The following is a 24,526-nucleotide window of genomic DNA, read 5'->3' as shown; positions in this document are numbered from 1 at the left end:
GGACGCCAGCTTTCGCTGACGTTTTCTTGGCAGGCCTTATAGCGGGGTGGTTTGCCGTTGCTTTCCCCAGCCGGAAAGAAAGGAACCTCTCGTGCAAGCACTGAGTCATTACTGACTCTTGGAGGGATGCCAGCTTTCGCTGACGTTTTCTTGGCAGGCCTTATAGCGGGGTGGTTTGCCGTTGCCTTCCCCGGCCCTTATTACCTTTCCCCCAGCTAGCTGGGTACTCATTTTACCGACCTCGGGAGGATGGAAGGCTGAGTCGACCCGAGCCGGCTGCCTGAAACCAGCTTCCGCTGGGATCGAACTCAGGCCGTGGGGAGAGTTTCAGCTGCAGAAACTGCTGCTTTACCGCTCTGCGCCACACGAGGCTCTATATATTCCATAGTGAACAGCTTCTATATCCTTTACTGACCACTTCTTGAACAAGATGGCCGCCAGGCTCTATTACGGACAGTAGGAGCATTAAAGCACATGTTTAGACAGAAAAAAGCCCTACAATTCACACACATGTTTAGACAAAAAAAAAATTCCTACTGAAAGGACTTTTTTTTCTTGCAAACGTCTGGCATACTTTGGATACCGGCTGAAACAACAATTATCTCTCTGTGCATGTATTATATATATCACCTCACACCTCCCCTTTGCTCCTATCCTAGATTTGTCTGACTGTTATTTTGCCTTCCCCTTTGGTTTTCTCGGGCAGCGGCGGCTGTTGCCTCTTGGCTATTTTGGTCTTGCAATCGGATCCCAAGCCGGTGCCTATTTTAGCACCTTGGAGAAATCCCAGGGCCCTGGATTCCACCTCTCTGCAGACGAACAGCGCTTCCCCGCAAAGGGCAAAAGGTCCCAATCTCTCTTCTGGTAGCACCTCCGCTTTAAGACAGACTTCACGCTTTTGGGATCTGCTTTATCTTTTACTAGAACCCCGAGATCCACCAACCAGAGCCCCGTGCAAGAGACGCCCAGTTAGAATGAAAGCTTGATGAGTCCAGGAATTAGTTTTGCATCCCAAAACGGAGCACAAATATCTACTTCTGGTTACCCCGGGCTTTTTGAATTCTAGTATTCTACCTTACGGTGGGAGGCAGTCATTCTGCTGCTGTATAATTAAACCCACGGGTGTCAAAATTCCTTGCTGATCTACTCCAACCCACCCAGGGATTGACTCAATCTACTTTCTTCTGTTCACCCCTGAATTAGAAAACATAGGCAGAGCTCCACAACTTTGTCTCATAATGTTAACACTACAGGGCATTTGCAGGACAGGATCAGAGAGCATTGGGGTATGCGTGTGTGATTTAAAGTATCCCCTGCCTGCTAATTTTTAAGGAGTCTGCATTTTTGGAGAGTCCGCATTTCAATTAATTTACCCAATTTTGCACATTTGAATTGCTACGCAAACTGAAACACAGTTATCCTTCAAGATTTGCACTTTCCCCAATTTCGCTGTGAACTTCTCAAAAATAATGCGTACAAAGATGCATAGATTAGGGAAAATAACATTACAAAAGGCACGGCATTAGGATAATGGCTTGCAAAAATATATATATGGGTGTATTATTCATTTATTTCTTACATTTTTAATGTAATAAATTAGGCAAACCTGCATTTGAAAATACATGTATTAGGAGAAATGTGCATTAAAAAGTTTGTGATTTCTCATGCAAACTTTAAAGAAAGTTCGACGTTCAGGACAACCTGAACTTCAGACTGGAGAAATTCTCCCAGTTTGAGATGAAAACTGGGGCAAAGGACGAGGAACCAAAATTGACACGGATTTTATTACATTTAAGAGCGTAAGAAGAGGCATGCTAGATCAGACCAGGGGTCTACTCTGTTCACACAGTGGCCAACCAACTGTTCACCAGGAACCCACAAGCAGGACACGGGTGCAACAGCACCCTCTTACCCATGTTCCCCTGGAATTGGTGTATATAGGCTTACTGACTCTGATACTGGAGGCAGCACAGAGAACTAGTAGCCATTGATAGCTTTCTCCTCCAGAAATGTATCCAACCCCCTGCCACGACACGGGCTCTGAACACCAGGCCCGGCCGCGGATACTCCCTGCTCAAACCAAGCACCAACGCTTGATACGCCTGAGGCAAGGGACCAACAGCGCCTTTCTCCAAACTATGTGGAGAAAGGGGTTAAAATGGAGGAGGATTTCAATAATAAAATAATGCGCTGTAAATTATACGTGCTGAGGTGAATTGTTGTCAGAGTGGGTGTTAAACGTAAATAACTTCAGATGATAAATGCCAGACACGTGGGATTTTTGTGGTAGTGAAAACGAAAAGATTAAAATTTGTTTTTAAAAGTTCACAAGCTTTGTTTCAAACTAAACCATTTAAAAGCCTTTTTGAAACCTCTCATCCAATCCTTTCACCCATTCGCGTACACGCTTTCCTGTCGCACACACATTCACGCTTGAATTTTATGATCAGTCTGATTTTACACAAACTGTCAATCCGCACGCCCCACTCAAAAGACGCCACTCTCTATACTGAACCTCAAACTCTCCAGAACCCAAGTACTCTACACACAGAGAGCTCAAGCGCTAAAGGCTAAAGTCTCTAAGAGTACCCAAAAGTCTCCTCTCAATCCCCTCAGTCATTCCCTTATATATCACTGCTCCCCCCTCCCAAGACATTCTAACTCCACCCACCCAGGTCAACATCCTAAGCACCACATTCAGGAACTGACTTGTGGGGTGTAACGCCACCCCCCCCGGCATTTAAAGCCATCCAAATGGGTGGCTATCACCACATCTCACGCCAGTGAACTCCATCGTACAATTCTGCACTGTGTGAAGAAGTCCTTCCATTTATCTTCCCTGAATCTCCTTCCAATCAGCTTTATGGGATGACCCCATCGGGGTCTAGTATTACGGGAGAGGGAGAAAAACGTTCCGCTCTCCACCTTCTCTGCACTATCCATATTTTTTACCACCTCTATCATGTCTTCCCTTAGCCTCCTTTTCCCCCAAGCTGTTGTAACCTTCCTTCACAGGGGAGATGCTCCAACCCGTTGAACATTTTAGTCAATTGTTTAGTGGTATATAGATATCACAAAACACAAATAAATCAATGGTAATTTCCACCTGCCCTGCTCGTTTTTAGCCCTTCCCAACCAACCAAATAAACAAAAAACTGAGCTTTGATCGTAGAAATAAGCCAGGCAAGGGAATAACAGCATATTTAGTGATGGGGTGGGAGACAGGGACGTTAAAGCCCCCTCCATCCTTCCACTAGACAATTCCCTCCTAAAAACGCTCCCTCGTCCTTCACATTACCTTGGAAGGCAGAGGTGTCTTGCCATCCTTATAGTCAGCTAGCTCCCAGGTAACCCCAGCCCTGGGCTTCACATTCCGGGCGTCAGGAATTTCTTGCATAGCTGTTGCTCCAGATTGGCGGTGCTGTCAATCAGGGGCGCCTAGACGGAGCAGCGCTGGCGAATCTCAGGAGAACGCGTCCGTTCCCTTTGGCGGAGAGAGCGCTGGGAGCCTGAACAGTGTGTGTCTGCGTGTGCTTTCATCCTATTATTTTACTGGGCTTGTTCAGGCAACACGCGAAGCCATGGTTAGGCTGCTAAACCCTTTGCAGCAAGTGGTTAGACAACGTGGGATAAAAGCCACCCTGGTTAGGAATGGTTCACACGACACGCTAAACCATAATGTTTAGCTCAAAATGCTTAATCACTGTGGCATAGAGTTTCATCTGAACAGGTTCATTTATAGCTTATGTTTTAATCTTACCCTTCCGCAGGGGGGTGGAGATGGTTGGATTTTCTTTTCCTTACGCGACAACCCTGTGTGGTAGGCTAGGCTGAGAAACAGTGACTTTGGACAAGGTGACTGTTGTGACTGAGTGGGAATTTGAACCCTGGTCACCAGTCCTTCCCTCCTTCAATTGAAATCCTGGATAATGGCCGGACCTGAATGCCTTTTTTCTCCCCATTTGCAAACTGAACAAAGGCAAGAGCCACACCCTTAACTTTGACCATATTTGACTCTGGCCACTCCCACCATTGAGGCAAATAACAATATATAATAATAAACAAGGACGTGTGTCTGTCTGTCCGTCCATCAACGCCAAGGCTGTGAATCTTAGACACCAGAAATTTGGCACTCATTCTAAGGGGACCCTAAGAGTGTGCACTTCAGGGTTATTTTTTTTAAAAGCATTAATTAATTTCAACAAATTTAAAGATGTCCATGTGGTTGAACCTCTGCAGTAATATCTTTGGCCACTAGGGGGCAGGCTTCCCTTACCAGCACTTAGCTTTGCAGTCCATACAGTTTGAAGTCAGGAGAGATTAGTAGGCTGAGGGATGGAGCTATATGCCTGACCTTGCTGTGGGCTCCGCCTCCTTGGGGAAATGGCGTGGACAGACCCCTCCCTCAAGGGGCTATAGGTATGGCACAATGGCAGGGAATGCTGGGAGTTGTAGGACATTTTTCCGCCTAGGTTTTCACCCTAAAATGATCATCTTCAACGCAGATCGTTGTACCAAAAGGCATGCAGCCACCTCTGGAGCGGAACTTAGAAATAACGGAACCACCAGGTTTATGACAACACAGAAGGGTAGGTGAAAGGGGGAGGGGCTGTAGCTCAGTGGAAGAGCCCCTGATTTGCACACAGAAGGTCCCAGGTTCGATTCCCTGAAGCTCCAGGTAGGGCTAGGAAAAAAATCCTGCCCGAAACCCTGGGTAGTTGCTGCCAGTCAGTGTCGACAATATTGGGCGAGATGGACCTGGGGTGTGAGGGCAGCTTTCCTATTAAAACAGGAAAAGACAACCTGTCTGTGGAGCAGAATGAGATGGCCCAAATTAGAAATTGACCAGAAATTGACATGAGAATTCGCCCAAGGCTTGGAAAAGAAAAAGACAAAAGCATCACCATCATGTGACCTCGAAGGGAGCTGCATTTGCCCTGAGCGGAGCTCTGACTTGGCTCAGCAGAAAGCAAGCCAGGAAAAGCCACGGGTTGGGGAAATCCTTTTTATATCTCCTCTGATAACAACAGACTTCAGCCCCCATGGCTGGCCTCTTGCCCTCACGCCTGCTTATCTCTGCAACCCAGACACGACGGCCACCCCCTCCCTCCTGTAGGATCCCAGCCTGTGTTACTCTGAGTAGCTGGAGGCGAAGAGAAGCCTTTCTCAAGTGCGGTTGCCAAATTCTCCTCTTTACCAGCCCTCTGGACATAGCAGCACCTCGAAGTGCAGACATCCAGTGGACGCTTCTCTCACAGCGGTGGAAAAAAAAGGTTTATTTGGTCTGATTTTTGCAGAAGCAGCTGTGCTAAAGACCCAAGGGAAGGGTGACCTTCCCCTGCGAACTTTTGTCATTTGGCAACCGAAATCTTAAATCCATTATTATTATTATTATTATTATTATTATTATTATTATTATTATTATAAACAACACCTTTCATGATCAAACCAACACGGACCAGGGCACGCGTGTATTTACAAAATGCTTTAAAAGAGTGATTCAGGTTTGTAATTTGCAATTACAAACTTTATTCATAGCAGCGGAAATGTCAATTGCTATGTACCGGAAAAAGAAACTGACACACACACACACACACTCATCAGACTGATTCTGTAGGATTTGGGATGTAGCTATAATGCATACATCGGCATCTTACACTGAGCTAGTGAAAAAACCAAATGAACGAAACTCCATTTCTAAGGAAGCGGTCAATCTCAACGATTTCCGAAATGATACATTTGAAGATGACGTTCCTCTCCTTTGTAGTTCTGACCTTGAATTATATTGCTATTTTATCACATGTATAATGAAAGAAAAAGAAAGAATCCCCCCAGCAATTAAAATAAAACAGAATGATAAAAACAACAAAGAAAACCAATGTATTCAAATTGGCAAATTATTGGGTATATAGATAAACATCACCAACGATTGGCACCTGTCACACTGCATCAGGAGGAGAATTCCAAAGACGTGGTGCCACAACAGAAAAGGCCCTTCCTCTGGACGCTGTCAGATATATCTGTGCACCTGGACAACGAGGAGGCCCAGCTCTGTAGGTCTCATTCCAACGGGCAGGTTGATATGGGAGAAGGCTCTCCCTCAGGTAGCCTGGCTCCAAGTTATTTAGGGTCTTATATATCAATAACTTCACCTTGAACCTGGCACAGTATTATACCGCCAGCCAACGCGTCTTGGCAAACAAATAAATGCTTTAAAACTGTCAGGATTTATTCTGGAAAGGAAAAGTCATTGTTGGAAGTTCATGGGTTGGATCCAGATTGACGCTGGATCAACTGCGCTGACGGAAGTGGACTTCCATTCCCGCTCCTTCCCAGGGCAGCTCTTCCAACCTCCTAGAAGTGCTACACAGAGAGTCAGAGAACCCTGCACATTGGGGTAAGCTCTGGTGTGTGTATGGGTGGGGTGGGGTGGAGAATGAGTGGAGGGGCCCCCAAAATTGGGCTGAGGGACCTTCCGTGGGTGGAGATCTTCCTTCTCCGGAAGGCAGATCCTGGATCCAACCATATATATTTCTATATTATTGTAACTGAATAATAATAATAACAATAATAATGTTAGGGAAGGTTACATCAACTGGGATTGTTTAGCTTGGAGAAAAGGAGGCTGAGGGGAGACAGGATAGAGGTGTTCAAAATGATGCCTGGTGTGGAGAATGTGGACAGGGAGAGATTTTTCTCCCTCTCTCAAAATACTAGAACCTGGGGTCATCCCATGAAACTGATGGGTGGAATATCCAGGACAAATAAAAAGAAGGACTTCTTCACACAGCGCACAGTTAAGTTATGGAACTCACTACCACAGGATGTGGTGATGGCCACCAATTTGGATGGCTTTAAAAGGGGGTTGGATAAGTTTCTGGAGGAGAAGGCTATCCAAGGCTACTAGCCCTGATGGTTGTGTGCTATCTCCAGTATTTGAGGCACTAAGCCTGTGTTCACCAGTTGCTGGGGAACATGGGCGGGAGGGTGCTGTTGCACCATGTCCTGCTTGTTCATCCCTGGCCGACAGCTGGTTGGCCATTGTGTGAACAGAGTGCTAGACTAGATGGACCCTTGGTCTGATCCAGCAGGGCACTTCTTATATTAAGAAGAAGAAGAAGAAGAAGAAGAAGAAGAAGAAGAAGAAGAAGAAGAAGAAGAAGAAGAAGAGATAAAGCTGTAAAGTACCCAAATTATTGTCATTGTCATTGATAACCGATCGACAGAGAAAAGGATCTGGTTCTGGGCTCAGGTTTTGGAGGCACCCTCCTTAATGCCTGCCTGCCCCAGTGAGTCGCCTTTCTCACGGCTAGGGTCACCAGCTGCTCTCACCCCTCACCCTCCTTCTCACCACTGTTCGCTTGGCAGGTAGAGAGCCAGGCAACAAGCAGGCCATGGCGTCTCCTCCTCCTCCTCCTGTCCAGGGCAGTGACAGGTGAAACAAGCAGGTTGCAAGGGCGAAGAGGAGGCGCAACTCCAAGGGGTTTCTGTCACTGGGCCCCGGGCAAACGCCCAATCAGGCCAACCCTTGACGCCGGCCCTGTAACGCAGCAGAGCAGTTTCTTTTGCCAAGATCTCGTGGCTGCGCAGCCATGCCGGGGAGCGAGACTGCGCCCACTTTCTTGCCCGGCAGGTCGATTGGATTGGCACGTGCCCGACTGTGCCCACCCTTGATTTATTCTGCTGGGGGGGGGGGGGAGAGAGATAAATAAAACTACAATACCCAGCATTCCTGAGCGCGTTGGAAGGAAGTGCCTCCAGCTCTCAGACAACTGCAGTTTGATGAGAGAAGGAGGGAGGGGAGAGAGGGAGGGGGAGATCTACAGGGGGCGGGCAGGATGAGCAGTAGAGGGAGGGCGGCGGGGGAGGGAGGAGGAGAAAGGGAGGGCGGCTGCTGCTGCTGCTGTTGCTGCCGCCGCCTCGCTCGCGGCTACTACTTGGCCGGGACTCGGCGCCCGGGCAAAGGCGAGGCTGGCGTGCGCCTAGCTGCAGCCGGGGAGCCGCGCTGCGCAGCTGGGACGGAGCCGAGGATGCCGGCCGGCCGGGCAGAGTTCCTGCGAAGTTGGACCCGATGCCGCCGCGGGACCTGAGCGCCCAGCCTGCCCGGGCGAGGGGCGGCGGAGGGAGGCGCCCAGGCGGGAGAGGGTCCCGGGCTGGAGGAAGAGGAAGAGGAGGATGAGGATGGAGCAGCGGTGCCCGGCGCGCTTGCCCTCGGCTGCCGCAGGAGGGCGAGGGGCGCCCAGCGCGCGAGGGGGGCTCCGGCCGCCTGCCTAGACCCCTCTGCAAGCCCACCCCCAAACGACCCCCCAGCCCGACCAAGCCGCGCTTTGCCCCCAATGCCCCCAGATCGGGCTGGGTTGCTAAAGAGGGGCTTTTAATTTGGGGAAATTGCTTTTGGCCGGAGGGAAGGAGGGAGGGAGAGAGGGTGGGGGGGAGGAGGAGGAGGAGAGAGATTCCTGGTGCTGCAGATCTGTGGATGACATTGGGACAATTTAAAAGAGAGAGAGAGAGAGAGAGAGAGAGAAAGGGGAGTTAAGAGGTAGGTGATTTAAACACACACGCACGCACGCACAATTCCGTGGAAAGGGTCTCTCTAGCTGAGTGGGCACCAGAAGATGAGATCAGTAAATATGAAATGAAATAAAAAGTCTCTAAGCCTCCCCCACCACCACGCGCGCCCCATCAAGCTCTTTGCAGGCAGTCCCATTGTTTGTGGAAGAAATTTATACATATATATATATATACATATATTGCTTGCACACGTACACACAGAGAGACACACAGACAGACACAGACACACACACACGGGCGCGCGCGCGTCTGCGGGGCAGGGTGTTCCTTGCGAGGCGATCTCTCTCTCTCTCTCTCTCCCTCCCCCCCCCCCGGGTGCCTGGCTGGCGGCCGCTCGCGAGGAAAAGGAGACGGCGAGAGGGGGAGGAAGAGGAAGAGGAGGAAGGCTCGAGCTGCAGAGAAGATCTGAGGACACGGCTGCGGGCGAAGGAGAGGAGCGGCGGCGGCGGCGTGATCGTGGGCTGCAACCCTGCACAGGAGGAGGAGGAGGAGGAGGAGGAGGGAGGGAGGAGAAGGGAGAGGAGGGGGGGTCCGTTTTGGAGGAGGGGGAACCCAGGCTGGGCAGGTGGCTTCCCCTTCCTCCTCCTCCTCCTCTTCCTCCTCCGATCCCCCCCCCCCAGCCGAGCCGAGCCGAGCCGAGCCGAGCCGTCCTGCGCATCTCTCAGGTGGGCGCCTCCGGGGCAGATGTCACGGCAGGCGATTGTGAGCTGCGCGGATTGTGAGATGCGCGGTTGGGTCACTGAAGGAGCGATTGATGCGCAACGCGGGGCGGGCGGGGAGCGGCCGCCGAAGCTGCAGGCGGGGAGCATCAGAGAGAGAGAGGGAGAGAGAGAGAGAGAGAGAGAGAGAGAGAGAGAGAGGGGTGGAGGAGAAAGAAAAAACTTTGGGTAAAAGTTTAGAGGAAGAGGCTGCAGCCAGCACGCCTCCCCTGTTGGGCGTTTGGAAAAAGTAAGAGGGCTTTGAAAATTATTTTTAGGGAGCTTAAAAAAAAAAAGTGTGTGTGTGGGGGGGGGAGTAGGGATCTCCTTCCCACCCTCCTGCCAAACTAGGCAAAATCCTACTTCGAGTAGACCCGGTGAAACGAACGGGGCTTCAGGTCGTCAGGACTAACTACCCTCCCATTCATTTCGATGGGTCTAGCCAAGATTGGGCCCCTAGAAAGGACTTTATTTAGCCATTTGTGTGTTTGGGGGGTGGGTGGGGAAGAGAGCTTTTAAAAAATATTCTCCCCCCCCCCACCCCGGTCGATTTGGATCGCTTTTTAATCAGCACGTGGCCTTCTGCTTGAGATGGATGCAAGTATGAAAAGTTTGGTTGGAGAAAGGTCCCTTTTTAATTTTGTGGGGTTTTAAAAAATATATTTTTGGTTTTTCATGGTTTTCCTTGCCCTGATGGGAAGTGGGAGGTTTTGAAATGAAGAGGATGCCTGCATCAAAGTGTGTGTGTGTGTGTGTGTGTGTGTGTGTGTGTGTGTGTGTAAGAATGAATTCTGAATTAGCTGCTTTTGGGGGGGGGCATTTTATTTCTTACTTAGTTTTGCTGCCGCCACCCTCCTCCATTGGATGGGACTCTGGGTTTTTGTATGGAAGGAAGGGTGGGCGTAATAAGAAGGCATAAAATGTAAGATAAAGGTCACGATCCATCCAGCCTCAAGCTGAGCATACTTAAAGGCTTTTTAAAAATCTGCAATCCTATAGACACGTTTCCCAGTAAGTGCCACTGAACTCAATGGAACTTGCTTTTAAGTTTTATGTGTGCACAACTCGCACTGTGAACTCTTTATTCTGGGTCGGATTGTGGCTAAAATGTCTCGTTTAAAAAGTAGCATCCTGCCCTAGCGGCATTAGATTGTTGCAGTAAAAGAACCGCTGGAAGACTAAACACATGGAGTGGGCCGTCCGCTTTGTGGGCCTGAATCCATTTCATGGGGTGGGTAAATCCCACGAAACTGGGTTCCAGCTCACAAAAGTCTCTGCACATGTACATTTGTTAGTCTTTTGGGTGGCATAATTTGTCAACCAGGAAACGGGGGCACGGGGAGAGTTAATTGTATGCCTGTCCCCTTTCTTCTCATTTCTCCAAGATTTTTCTTTTTGAATGCAAAATGTGATGTGCGGCAAAACTCTGTGATTTATTATTTATTCAGCTATTTTATTTGTCGGTTGTTTTCGGGCTAAAATCAGTGGAAGCCCTTTTTTCAGAAGCCTGGAGAAATGGCAGTGTATTGAGTGTGTTCAAACTTATAATCCTGTCCTTTTATTATTGTAGTTTTGTTAATCATCATTTTTCCATCTTTGTTCCTACCAAGGGGAAGTTATGAATGACTGGAAGGCAGGAAGTGCAAACTTCATGCTGTCACAGAGAAGCTGAGGACAGAGGCAAAACTGGGATGGATTTATTTTTCATATAGGCTCCTCTGCATCCTGCTAGAGAAAATTTTAAAAATCCAAAGAAATATATACAAAGGAATATAAGGCCATTTTGGCCCGTGAAAGTCAAATAAACAGATCCCATTTGGAAGCAAGGAAGGCGCACAGGGTTTGCCTTGGAGGAATCAAGCAAAAATCACCGTACAATAATTTCTTGGGTGCCCAATTCTCTTGCTTTTCTGGTACGGATCTCGCCCATCTCAAAGAATATTTAAGAGACTTTTCCGCCCGCCGTTTGCACGGAGAGGTGCGTGTTACTTACGAAGCAAGCTGTCTTACGGAGAAGGCTGAGCAAACCCTGGCCTTCGAACTACATTTCAAACTGCACGGAGTTTTTCCACTATGAATATTCTATCCCATGGATACCGATTCTGAGTTAACCGATGAGGAAAATTGCTGGCGTCTTTTGGGAGTCGTACTGGCACTGTGGACCATGGGCTGCATTCAGAGCATCAGTTGCAAATCCAAAGGCTTCCGCGAAAACATTTCCGTCCTCGAAGTGAAGGCCTTGATTGACCCCGTCCCTACCAACATCGACGAGTCCTCCAGCGTGGTCCTGAGATACCGGACCCCCCACTTCCGGGCTTCTGCTTGCGTTTTGGTGCCTCCTCTCCCCAAGAAAGAAACCTGGATTGTGGGTTGGATCCAGGCCTGCAGCCACATGGAGTTCTACAACCATTACGGGGAACACGGAATGTGAGTAATCGTATCTGCTGAGCGTTTGCTGACCTGCAAAGAGGCCTGACCTCATGGTGCATTGAGCGTGCAGGAGCGGGCTGAAAGAGTGGGAGATTTCACCAGGGTGCGACTTCCTCCTATAGCAAAAGACTTTCCGCCCAAGGACCGAATGTCATTTCAAGGCACTTTTGGGGAGGGGGGAGGGGAACCCAGAGATGGGCGGGGCTCCAGGCAAACAGGGCGGTGCAAAGACAAAGAAGGTGTGGCTAAACATACCAAAAAACCCCACCAGCCTCACAGCCAGTAACTAGAGGGGAATGTCTGACCGGGGGATTCCAGAAGGGCTGGATCTTGAGTTTCTGTGGTCCTGTAGGATCCTTGCCTCTAGATCCAGACAGGATCTGCTTTCTTCCCCCCACCCCCCAAGCTTTGGAAACTACCCTTGCACAGGCTGGACAATTTCCATATCTAGCCCAGTATAGTTGGCTTGGAGAAAAAATCTCCAACATCTTGGGCAGAGTAGTCTCTCCCATCATCTGAGAGGGGCCATGGCACAATGGTAGAGCCCTTGCTTTGCCTGCAGAAAGACCCGGGTTCGATCCTCGCCTTTTCTATTGCATTTCTATTTAAACTGTAGATCTTATTTCTAAAGACGTATTAATTTACATAAGAAGAGAGCCCTGCTAGATCAGACCAAGGGTCCGTCTAGTCCAGCTTCCTGCTCACACAGTGGCCAACCAGCTGCCTTGTAGCCACGAATGGCCTTCTCCTCCATGAATTCCTTTGATCTCCTTTTATTGGTGGCCATCGCCACATCTTGTGGTAGCGTCTGCAAGCCGAGCTGCAGGCTAGTTGCGGGAACTTTTTTTTGCGCATTTTTCAGGGGGAAGGTTCTGCACTTTGCGCAAACGCTGGGCCAATTTTGCACAACTTGCAAAGTTCACCTGCCATTTGTGCAAATTCGGTCATGCTTTGCGCAGGTCCGGCTGTGGCTGGCACAACTTGCTCAGACGTTTGTGCAAATTGGAGGACCCCCGGAATTGCGCAAAATTCCTGGAAAATCTACAAACTGGTCCAAGTCATAGTAGGTTCAGTCGGGTGCGGCAAAAGGAACACAACACTTCTGCCCTGTTACAAATAACTCACCATTTTGCTCACTGACCATTAGACCATGAGAAGAGCCTTGCTGGATCAGACCAAGGGTCCATCTAGTCCAGCACTCTGTTCACACAGGGGTCAACCCGATGCCCACGGGATAATAGTAATAATCCAGTCATGCGCCCCACCACCCTCACAGGTTTGTAACTCCAAGTGTGACTAGGCCACAGAAGACGTATGGGGCAAATCCAATGTAGGGCGCTTATAATAAATGAGGTTCAGATTTTAAATGCTTGAGAGTTTTGCAGTTTCTCTTAGAAACTGTTTCTAGAAACAGGAAGAAGAAGGGGAGACTTGCCCAAAATAGCCCCGGGGGGAAGGCGTAGGCCTTGTTTTGCAAGAGCAAAAGGGAAGTGAAGATGGCACACCATGTCAAAGCGAAAGACAGCCCACGTGGCCTTTAAGTGCTGTGTTGAAATGCGAAATTAGAGAACTACTTTTTAAATGTTGTAGCCTTTTGGGGTTTTAAATATCCTTAAATATCCATTTGGCCTCTTGGATCTAATATTGTATTTTGATGCTGGGTGGGCACGTTAATTCGTTTTCTATTGTTGGTTTGATTGTGATTTTATTTAGGATGACCCTGTGGAAAAGAGGACAGGGCTCCTGTATCTTTAACAGTGGCATAGAAAAGGGAATTTCAGCAGGTGTCATTTGCAGGCATGCAGCACCTGGTGAAATCCCCTCTTCATCACAACAGTTAAAACTGCAGGAGCCCTGCCCTCTTGACCAGATACAAAAGAGGGCAGGGCTCCTGCATAGGGGGGTCCATATGGAAAAAGGAGGGCAGGGCTCCTGTATCTTTAACAGTTGCATAGAAAAGGGAATTTCAGCAGGTATCATTTGTATATATGGAGAACCTGGTGAAATTCCCTCTTCATCACAACAGTTAAAGCTGCAGGAGCCCTGCCCAATATTGCATTTGGTCACTCTACAAATGACACCTGCTGAAATTCCCTTTTGCTGCAAAAGGGTTAGTGGCATAACCATGGCTTAGCGTTTTGTCTGAACAGGCCCACTGAGCTCAAAGGAATTTACTGCCAGGTAAGGATCCATGTGGTTGTAGCCTTAACTCCCTTGGCAGAATGAAAGGCAGAACTTTCTCTTTTGCTTTTATTATACACTGAAACATTTCTATAGTTCTTTTCTATAACAAAATGCATCTAAAGTAGTTTACCATACTATCTCTATATTATTATTATTATTATTATTATTATTATTATTATTATTATTATTATTATTATTATTCTCTTTTCTCGCTCATGGCGGATTTTCTAGACAGACATGACAGGCTTTGCCAAGTCATGCTGTCTTTTACAGATTCAGGAATTTCCTGGCAATTGGGCATGTTTTAATTACGACTGCTTTCTGGATGCTGGTGTGGATTATGATGATTAGAAATATTCCTATAGTTGTTTTCTATAACAGAATGGATCCAAAGCAGTTTACCATGCTATCCAAAGCACCTTTAGAACAATTCCTTTTAAAAACAACAACAATTTGATTTATATCCCCCACTTTCCACCCAAAAACTTAAGGGTGCAATGCTGTGCATATTTATACAGAAAAAAAGTCCTACAGTTCCCACCATCCCCCAGCCAGTATGCCAGCTGGGGAGTGCTGGGAGTTGTAGGTCTCTCTGTGTGTGTCTCCCCCTCCCCGCAAAGGTTCAGTGGTTGGGGAAAAGGGGGCATAGCTTTCTGGGGAACCATGCCCTAATTTATAAGAAACCTTGAGTGTTCCACGAGTAGAAGAAGCAAAATAATTGGCACGCAACTGCCAGTTGTGTGATTGACGTGTCGTCCCAAGATGTTGAGAGAGTTACTGTCAACCAGCGTCTATCCTTACCCCAACCTGCACTGCGATGTGGCCGGCAACTCTTGGCTGAGTTGGACCAGTAGGGCAAGTTGTAAGTTTGCAGTTACATCTCCCAGAATGCCTTAGAGAATCATAGAATCATAGAATAGCAGAGTTGGAAGGTGCCTACAAGGCCATCGAGTCCAACCCCCTGCTCAATGCCTGTGACTTGCTTGTAGTTACAGGAGGATAAGAAGGAGCAGGCAGGAGAAGACCCAGCCCATGTTGGCAGCAACTGTGTTTGAACTTCCGTCCCACACTGCTAAAGCTTTGAGCCGCAATTGTAGACACAGCAGGAAATCCCTGGAGTGTGATGGGCGGGGGATTTGGCAGTATTTATTTCTTTTTATTGCAGTACACAAGTGTTTGTCCCACAGGCAGTCAAAGGACAGTGACTTGGAGCGTGCCTAGGGTAGAGAGAGCAGATGGCTTTGAGACTGGCCACATGGATGATAGCCAAATCTCAGTTTTTGTTGCGTGGGCGGGGAGGATAGATGGAAATGTCACATAAATGAGAGAAAGCCACTGGGCTAGTCGAGCAGACAAAATAAAACACAGGAATGGGGAGAAGGAGAGAGAGAGAGAAATGAAGAATGGGAAAATACCGTATGCCTATCTGGCTGCTGTTGCTGTCCTAAAGCAGTCTCAAATCCATGAAAAAGTCACTCGTCCATAAACAAAATAAAAGCAGTCTCAAATCCACAAAAACAGTCTCAAATCCACGAAAAAAGTTATTCGTCCACAAAAACAAACACACACAGTCTCAAATCCACGAAAAAGTTACTAGTCCATAAACAAACCAAAAATGGCCGACCTACTCACACACTCATCCGTCCCTCTGCTGGTCATTTTTACTGCAGCCTTTTTTATCCCAGATTTCTTCGATCGTGAAAGTCAAGGCGACGTCCATGCTGTTCCCAGTGATCCAGCAAGGCGCAAATTTGCTTCACTAGTGTCAGCAAGGTTCCTGCCTTGTGGGCCTTTCTGAAAGAAAGAGGGGAAAAAAACCATTCGTTTGGTGGATTCCTGGCTTTTGCAGATTTCAGCTTAGACTAGTATCCCATAAAAAGTTCTTTCGGGCCACAATGCCCCAAACGTGGCACATTAAAAGGTTGAAAGCCAACTAGGCCTCCCAGTTTTTTAGGGAGTGGCGGTGGAAAAAGGTGGGTCAGAAATGTGAAAATAAATAGCGCCGATAATGTTAAGAACGAACAAAATATTAGGGCCTATATATATAGCATTTTTACCCTGCTCTTCAGCAAAAAAGGGCAGCTTACGTATCTGTTTTAGAACACATCAATAAAAACTTGTCCTCAGACTTCCAATCGAAAAGACATGACACAAAAGGAAAAGATGAGGAGGAGGGAGAAGGAAAAATGATCTTCAAGAAGGATGCAGACAATGTGGAAGGGGTTCAGAGGAGGGCAACGAGGATGATCAGGGGTCTGGAAACAAAGCCCTGAAAGATCTGGGCATGTTTAGCCCGGAGAAGAGAAGATTGAGGGGAGACATGAGAGCACTCTTCAAATACTAAAAAGGTCGTCACACAGAGGAGGGCCAGGATCTCTTCTCGATCCTCCCAGAGTGCAGGACGCGGAATAACAGGCTCAAGTTAAAGGAAGACAGATTCCGGCTGGACATCAGGAAAAACTTCCTGGCTGTTAGAGCAGTCTGACAATGGAACCGATGACCTAGGGAGGTGGTGGGCTCTCCCACACTAGAGGCCTTCAAGAGGCAGCTGGACAGCAATCGGTCAGGGATGCTTTAAGATGGATACCTGCATTGAGCAGGGGGTTGGACTCGATGGCCTTATAGGACCCTTCCAACTCTGTTCTATGATTCTAGTGCAAATATGGTTGTCTGAATTGCAAAAGATCTCCAGGGTCTTGGGTAGAATGGGCTGTCCTATTGTCTGGGAGAGGCCCGTGGCTCAGTGGTAGACCCCCTGCTTTGCATAAAAAAGGTCACGGGTTCAATTCCCGACTTCTCCAGGTAGGGCAGAAAACAATTCGCACAAATTCGACCATAATTTGCATGAATTGCTGAACTTGTCTGCTCCCCAACGCACAAAAATGACGCTCGGAGGTTGGGGGGAAAGCCCGCAGCTCGACTCACAGATGCTAACTCCACTCGCTGATAATGCCGCGGAACTCTGTTGAAGCAAAGAAGAACGGGATTTTCCAGCAATGGGCATCCCGCGTAGTGGATAGACTGCAGGTGAAGGCTTCAGGAGCCTGCTGTTTAGAGCCCTAACAGACCCCGCTGGTCCTGATGCCGTCGGGTCCACAAAAGATGTTGAGGGGGGGGGAGTGACTTCAATTGCACTTAACCTTTGGCTCTCGACAGATGGGCGGTTGGCTGTCGCGTGGCGCAATGCCAGATGTTTTGGCTTCCTATCAAGTTATCCCCCCCCCGGCCCTCTTCTCCCCTCCCTCCCTCGCAAGATTTAAAAATAAATAAATCTTTAAGCGGGGTGTCTTCATTGTTGTGGACTTAAAATGAAACATGAGCGCGCGAAAAGCAACTCTCCATGTATAACTGGGTTCTGCGGCACGGGGCGGGGGGGAAAGCAACCCTCTGTTGGCTTCTTCATAGAATTGTAGAGTTGAAAGGGGTCTTTAAGGCCATCTAGTCCAACCCCCTGCTCAATACAGGAATCCACTCTGCCCCAAATGGTGGGGTAGCGCATCCGGCACAGCGAACGTTGGCCTCCAACAGAGACAAAAACCGGTCTGGATTTGCGGCTTCTTTAAATTGGGGAGAAACGGTGAAAGAAGTGTTGAGACTGTGGTGTCTGGAGGATTACCTCCAATATCAGAAGCAGAATGCCTAGGTATACACTAGTTGCTGGGGAACATGGGCAGGAGGGCGCTGTGGCACTCCTGTCCTGCCTGTGGGTCGACGTTCAGTGAGCAAAAGGATGAGTCGTTTGCATCAGGCTGCGAAGCTAAAATTGCAAGGAAATCCTTCGTTCCCTCCCCGCCCCGTCTGTGTTTGCTACTGCCTTGGCTTAAAGGGCAAGGCCTCTCATCTCAGGGATTATATTTCGCGGACAGCACATCAGAAATCCAGGGATTGTGCATGTGTGTGTGTGTTTGTGTGGGCTCACTAAAGCCGCAATCCTCTTAAAAGAACAAATTCCCCGTCCCTCTCCACGAGGGGGAAAAAAGACCTGATTAGAAAGGAATAAGAGAGAGGTGATATTTTCAGCACAGATTAATCCCAAACAGAATGTTATCACGGTTTTGTGTGTGTGTGTGTGTGTGTGCACGCTGATAATGCGTTTACTGAAGAGTTCTGTGTAACTCAAAAGCTTGCATCCTTTTACAACAAGGCATGCAGCATAATGGAGTGCTAATCAGGGGATGGGTTGAATGAAACCTGCCCTTGGTTCCACCCTCCGACCAGGTGTTTTTTTAAACCCCAAAATGTGCAACTTCACTTAGAATTCCGCCCCCCACCCCACTCCATGGCGAAGTCACATCAAGGATTGGGCTACTGCACAGTTTCAGATTACACCATCCCGGGGGGGAAAACGGGAAATGCCCAGAAAGAAAACCAGGAGCATAATTAGCCTAGGATTTAAAAAGCCGGAAAACAGGATTATTTTTTATTATTAGTATTAAATCACTTACGTAGCTCTATTTTTTTTTTTTTTAGCATTCAAAATACTTCGCCGTAATTATCTTGTTGATCATCAACATTTCCCCATTTTGCAAAGTAGTAAGGAAGTGAAGATTTTTGCAAGGTGGGCTAGGACCGAGGCAACTTGAATTATTCTAGGTATTGTTTATATAAAGAGTTTTTATCCCACTCCTCAGCCGAAAAGGGATGGCTTATGTATAATCAGGGGGAAAAAACAGCCCACAAGCTTACAGTGTAAAAAGAGAAGACACACAAACGCAGACAAATGGGCAGGCGAGGAATTAAATAGTAATTAAAAGTGAAATTCCAGTCTCAGAATTCCTTCACAACATGCAGGTGCCTTGTAAATAAGTCTGCAAATGAATATTTTTCATGTGTAAAAATGCCCCTTGCTTGCTCACCTAGAGGCGATTCTTAACACTGTAGTAGGCGACCACCAATTTTGGGCCAAGCCGAACTAGACATCATTTTGGGGGGCAAAAAGCACATCCCGGAGAAGCGATTTTCAGCAGAAAGAAGGCATGGGTGTGTGTGCCATTTCTGGGTCATGCACCTGACCTAGGCCTCATTCAACCCAGTGTTGGCTCCACTGCCTGGTGAAATTTCTCCAGGGTTTCCTTTGACATTTTTCCAGTGGTCGGCTTTGTCTCCTGTGACCTGATCCTTGGGGGGATGGGACTTGAACCTGGGCCCTCCAGTTTCCAAATCAAATGCTGTGTCTCTCTACCACTGAGTTACGGACTCTAGTATGAGGTCCAGCCATGGGCAAATCCAATATACGCTGTCCCCTTATTCAGAAGGCCGAGGCTCAAGTTACAGGAAGCCAGATTCCAGTTGGACATCAGGAAAAACTTCCTGACTGTTAGAGCAGTACGACAATGGAACCAATTTCCTAGGGAGGTGGTGGGCTCTCCCACACTAGAGGCCTTCAAGAGGCAGCTGGACAGCCGTTTGTCAGGGATGCTTTAAGGTGGATTCCTGCATTGAGCAGGGGGTTGGACTCGATGGCCTTGTAGGCCCCTTCCAACTCAACTATTCTGTGATTCTATGAGGCAAGGCCGCCTCCGAGTGAGAAGGATGAGTCAAGGGCAACAGCTGGTGAGCCGCGTGTGAAGCAGGGCTCCTTGTCAGCAATGAAACGGGCAATGAAGTCCTGCGAAAAGTGGTGGGCAGATTTTACGGCTTGCGAAAGCCATGTGCAAACCGAGAGACCCCGGGGGAGTTGCACAAGGTTCCTCCCCACAGATGTGTGTGCGCGCACGCACCAGACTCTTTCCTGCCCCCTCGGACCATCTGCTTTGACGCTTCCCCCACCCCCGCTTGCCTGGACAGCTGTGTGCACTCAGCATCCTCCCTCGCTGCAAAAAACAAAACAACAAAAAAGGGATTTGCCACACCGGGCTCAAACCATCGATAAGCCGGTCTGCTTGGCGCGCCGTTCCTAACAGCAGCAGCAGCCCCAACGCCCTGGGATTTTGGAAAAGACGAGACGTCTGGGGCCATGGCAAGGTGGTTTGGTACCAGCGAACGACCCTATCCGTCCCCCCCAGCAGACACGGGCTAATTAGCACGGAGACAGTCAACTGGGGAGCTGGTAGAGCTCCTTTTTCATTTTGATGCGGCTTGCAAGGAAGAGTTCTCCAGTGGATGTGACTCCTGCCTTTCACTCTGACAAAAGAGTGATCTGTCCCCTGGTAGCTCATTCGGTGGAGAGCAAGGGGTGGGGGGAAGAGAGAGAGAGAGAGAAAGGGATGGTAGAAAGAAAGAGGAAGGGGAGAGAGAAAAGAGTAGCATAAGTCAAGATAAAAGAGGTAGCAGAAAGAAAAGGAGGGAGGTGGGGGGGGGAAGAGAGAGAGAGGGTGGTTGAAAGACCAGGAGAAAGAAGAGAAGAGTGGCAGAAAGAGAGAAAGGGGTGGTTGGAAGACAAGGCAGGAGAGAAAACGAGAGAGAAAGAAGGGTGTTGCAGAAAGAGAGAGAAAGGGGTGATGGGGAGGAGAGAGAGAGAGAAAGACAAGGGAGTGGCAAGAGAGAGAAAAGGTGGTTAAAGACAAAGGGAGGGAAAGGTGAGAAAGGGGGGTTGAAAGATGGGGGAGAGAAGGACGGGAGTGGCAGAGAGAGAGCGAGATAAAAAGGTCTTAGAAAGAAAAGGAGGGAGGTTAGAGTGGCAGAGAGAGAGAAGGGAGCGCCCCTTCCACGTTTGGCTCTGACCCTTCCCACCACCATGGGGTCCTCAGCAGATTATCTGTAAGGGAATGTGGCCCTGGAGAGAAAATGTTCCTCTCTCTCCACACCCCACACACCCCCTTCCACTGGAGACCTCTACCTTTCTTCCCCTCTTCAGATCCTGATACCTCCTGTGGCATCGCTTGTGCGCTTCCAAGTCTACCTTTGCTCACCCTTAAGGGCTAGACACTTTTTTAAAAAACAAGAAAAGAAAACAGAGAGTCTCGGGCTGCTGCTTTTCACACCCAGGGATTTAATTCCGCGCTCGAGAGGGGAAATGGCAGAAGGCCCGGCGGCTGGCTTGTCCTGTTCATGGGCTGTTTGGGGGCACATGAGCTGTGCGCCACGCATCTCCCAGCCTTACCGTGCTTTCGTAATGCAGCTGGGGAATAGCCGGAGATCTGGCCTGCCTCCTGCTCAGGCTGTTTGGAAAAAATTAAAAAATAAAAAACTGACCGACCGAACAATTAAAAATGGATGAAGCCATGTTCCAGAAGGCTTGGGATTCTGAGAGACGCGACGTGGCAGAGAGCAGCCTGCTCCTTTCTTAACATGATCTCTGATTCATCTCCCTTGGAGAGGCTCGCTTGAGTTCAAAAAATCCTCCAGGCTTTTCTCGATCCCGTGGTCCACGTGTGCAGTGCCATCTGCCGTCCTCCTCCAAGGAAGGAATGACCCTGTACCGGTTTCCTGTGCTAGGAATCGCCGCTCTCAAATCATCTTTTGTGTGCTCTTGTGATGGGACGGGGCCAGACGCCGTACGAACGGGAGTTTTCTTGCCGCTCAGAAGAAGGAGGAAAAAAAACGGGCAAAATTTTGCTCGCTTGCGGCATGGGTGGAGAAAATAATAATAATAATAATAATACCTTACTCCATAAAAGCAAGCTCCTCCATACAAACTCCTTGCAGCGTGGAGTTTCAAGGAGAAAGGTTGGTCTTTCCTAAGAGGCTGGCTTTCTGGGTGCGGGGAGACTTGGTTTGTGCAGGACTGTTGAAACACGCAAATGTCCAGCGAAGGAAGAGCACAGGAGCCCACGTTTTCAAATAGCGAGGCCTAATTCCTGCCTCTCACTGTGATTAGCAGTAGCAAGGTAAATTACGCAAAATTAAAAAAAAATCTGCTGCGTTACGGGACCAGCGTCACGGGTCGGCATAGTGGGGCAGCTACTAAGGGTCCATACCCAGGGGCCCACTGGGAAGAGACCCCTGGAGGTGCCCCTCGTCTTGTCCAATTCCCCGCCCCCCCCCCAAAAAAACCCTGGAACCGCCATTCGCTGCATGTATTTGCAAATTTTACCCAGGTGAAAAAAATCCCACTTTGGTTGAAGCGGAGTTTTGCAACTTTGCCACAACTTCAACCGGTCTTTAAAAACACAAACACACCTAGCCGATTCAGGGCATGAGTCTTCTGTATTAATCATCTGAGTGATGGGTTGCCCCTGCAGAGGAGTAAAAGCAGAATAAAAACCTCTCGGGAGACGCACTTCCTCCAATGCGATCGATGGGGGCAGCCAGAAAGATCATTTATGAAAAGACGGGTGTTTGCGATACACAGCTTCTCTTACTCTTACATTTATATACCGCCCCATAGCCGAAGCTCTCTGGGCGGTTTACAAAAGTTAAAAACAATGAACATTAAAAATATACAAAATTTTAAACCATCAAAAAACAACAGTATAAAAACAACGGTATCCATTTAAATAACATTTATGGGGTCCGTTAAAAAACAAACTTAGCGTTGTTAAATGCTATTAAATGCCTGGGAGAAGAGAAAAGTCTTGTCCTGGGGTCTGAAAGATAACAGTGTTGGTGCCAGGCAAGCCTCATCAGGGAGATCATTCCACAGTCGGAGGGCCACCACCGAAAAGGCCCTCTCCCTTGTTGCCAACCTTTGTATCAAATGAATGAATAGAACTGCGCGCTCTAGTTCTCCGCTTGCCTGGAGACCAAAATTCACGGTGTGATTCCTCCTTCTCCAACACAGGTCCAGCTGGGAGCTCCCAGACCTCCTCGAGGGCAAGATCCAAGCGATCAGCGACTCCGACGGCGTCAATTACCCCTGGTACGGGAACACCACGGAAACCTGCACCATCGTGGGGCCCACCAAGAAGGAAGTCAAGTTCAACGTCAGCATGAACGACAACTTCTACCCCAGCGTCACCTGGGCCGTCCCGGTGAGCGACAGCAACGTCGCCAAACTCACCAGCATCCACCGGGACCAGAGTTTCACCACGTGGCTGGTGGCCACGAACACGGCCACCAGCGAGATGGTCATCTTGCAGACCATCAAGTGGCGGATGAAACTGGGCATCGACGTGACGCCCAGCAAGCCCTTGGGCCACCGTGCCAAGCTGAAAGAGCCCTCTGCCCAGGAACAACCGCAGGTGCTAAGCAAGAATGAGCCAATACCACCGAGTGCCCTAGTGAAACCCAACGCCAACGACGCCCAGGTACTCATGTGGAGGCCCAAGGACGGTCTCCCCCTAGTTGTGATTCCCCCAAAGCATCGGTAATGAGACCCCCGTGGCCCAGCGGCACGGGGGAGGGGGGCGCAGGGGGAAAGACGAGGACAAAGAAGACACCACTTCGTATTTAAGGAAACGTATATTTAAGCAGAAATGTGCTTTTAGAACTCACTTGACAAAAAAGAGGAAAAATGCAACCATTCTACCTTCTCCCATCAGAACGGATCTCACTGTGCTACGAGCTGAAAGGAAGGACGACCCACGAGATTGGTTGTGGGGTGTGTCATCCGAATTTCCACGAGTTTCTAAGGGGGCAAATAGCCACCCCACCCCACCCCACACGTCCGGCTTTTTAAAAGATTTGTTTTCCTTCCTTCGCTTGTCGTTTGAAATTCAATCTCATGAACGTAGCTTGGATCACTTCAGAGAGAGAGAGGGTGTGTGTGTGTGTGTGTTTTTGCGGCTTGTTTTCTTTTTAACATGGGGAGTTCTTATTTTGAATTGGGAAGAGGAGGGAAGGAAATAAATTGTACTGGTTGGGAAGGGGAATGGATGGGAATGCAACGGGTTTCCTGGAGTGAAAATGTCGATTTTTATTTTTCTTGAATGATAACGATAGGTGTTGTCGTCGTCGTCGTCGTTTTTACAAAAAGATGTTCCAAATTGCAAATCTAAGTCACGCGGCCTTATGTAGATTTTGCTTTGCGTTGCCAAACGTTTGCCTTAAGCTGCATTTAAGAGGAGGAGGAGGAAAAAGAGGAAGGAAGCAAGATCGATGGTTTTTCTTGATGGACGTTAGACAGAGGGCACTTTTTGGGATGCAATAGGAATTGCCCGACTTCATCACAGCGAGTCCCCTTGCTTTTAACAGTGTGTAACAGGTAGAAACTCCACCGGGAGAGCACACCTCACCCAAGAGTGATGGAAACTGCACCTGTTTAACTTCTGCCTGTCTGCCACTGTTAATGCAGCGTTGCTTCCATTTCAGCACTAATCTCTGGAACTGCCACCCTGCGTTCATTCAGGTTTGTGGCTTTTTTGTTTTGTTTTTAAACGGAGAATCCAAACAACATCACTGACAAATTGGCGCATTCCAGTTTTCCCTTTGTGGTTTGCAGTGATTTTATTTCTTTTAAAAAGCTTTCTAGTGCTCCTCTGCCTTTAATTAAAAATGTCCTATTTGCAGGTTCAACATGAGTTATTGCTTCCTGTTGAGGGCAGCTGATACATTACTGTTGAATAGTCGCACAGTTGTCAGTTTCTGTTCCTCTGAGCCAGGGGGTCGGAGAGAGACTTTAAGTATTGATTTCCTCTGATATTTTCTTTTTATTTGTACCTGGTAAATTAGGCAGTACTATTTTTCTATGTGAAAACAGTAAGAAAATAATGGCAGAGAATCAGTGGTTAAATCAGTAGTTAAATCTCCCTTTCCACTCACTCTACTGTTCACAGGAACAGAAACTGACAACATAGGGCTTCTTCATCATTAATCTTCCCTGT

General features: G+C 48.3%; 2 protein-coding genes across 4 annotated transcripts in view; both read left to right on the top strand.

The window, feature by feature from the left end:
- Window positions 1–24,526, top strand: part of RAPGEF1 (Rap guanine nucleotide exchange factor 1) — a 290,356-nt gene that overhangs the window by 265,679 nt on the left and 151 nt on the right. The window lies entirely within an intron of this gene.
- On the top strand, window positions 8,519–23,399 carry FAM78A (family with sequence similarity 78 member A). 3 transcript variants are annotated; one of them, XM_063144708.1, is made up of 3 exons: window positions 8,519–8,539; window positions 10,880–11,696; window positions 22,546–23,399. In XM_063144708.1, exons 2-3 carry the CDS (start codon window positions 11,359–11,361, stop codon window positions 23,072–23,074), a joined length of 867 nt encoding a protein of 288 aa, XP_063000778.1. In that variant the 5' UTR covers window positions 8,519–8,539; window positions 10,880–11,358; the 3' UTR covers window positions 23,075–23,399. The 3 variants fall into 3 exon arrangements, with proteins under 3 accessions (XP_063000778.1, XP_063000779.1, XP_063000780.1); XM_063144709.1 differs by lacking the exon at window positions 8,519–8,539 and adding an exon at window positions 9,195–9,236; XM_063144710.1 differs by lacking the exons at window positions 8,519–8,539; window positions 10,880–11,696 and adding an exon at window positions 20,903–21,652.

Source organism: Elgaria multicarinata, chromosome 19 (genome assembly GCF_023053635.1).
Source record: "Elgaria multicarinata webbii isolate HBS135686 ecotype San Diego chromosome 19, rElgMul1.1.pri, whole genome shotgun sequence".
Classification (NCBI taxonomy): domain Eukaryota; kingdom Metazoa; phylum Chordata; class Lepidosauria; order Squamata; family Anguidae; genus Elgaria; species Elgaria multicarinata.
This window is presented reverse-complemented; position numbering and strand designations above follow the sequence as displayed.

Coding starts and splice junctions, on each gene's coding strand:
- FAM78A (XM_063144708.1), top strand. CDS start 11,359: ATGGATACCGATTCTGAGTTAACCGATGAGGAAAATTGCTGGCGTCTT. Junction 11,697..22,545: donor CATTACGGGGAACACGGAAT/GTGAGTAATCGT, acceptor TCTCCAACACAG/GTCCAGCTGGGAGCTCCCAG.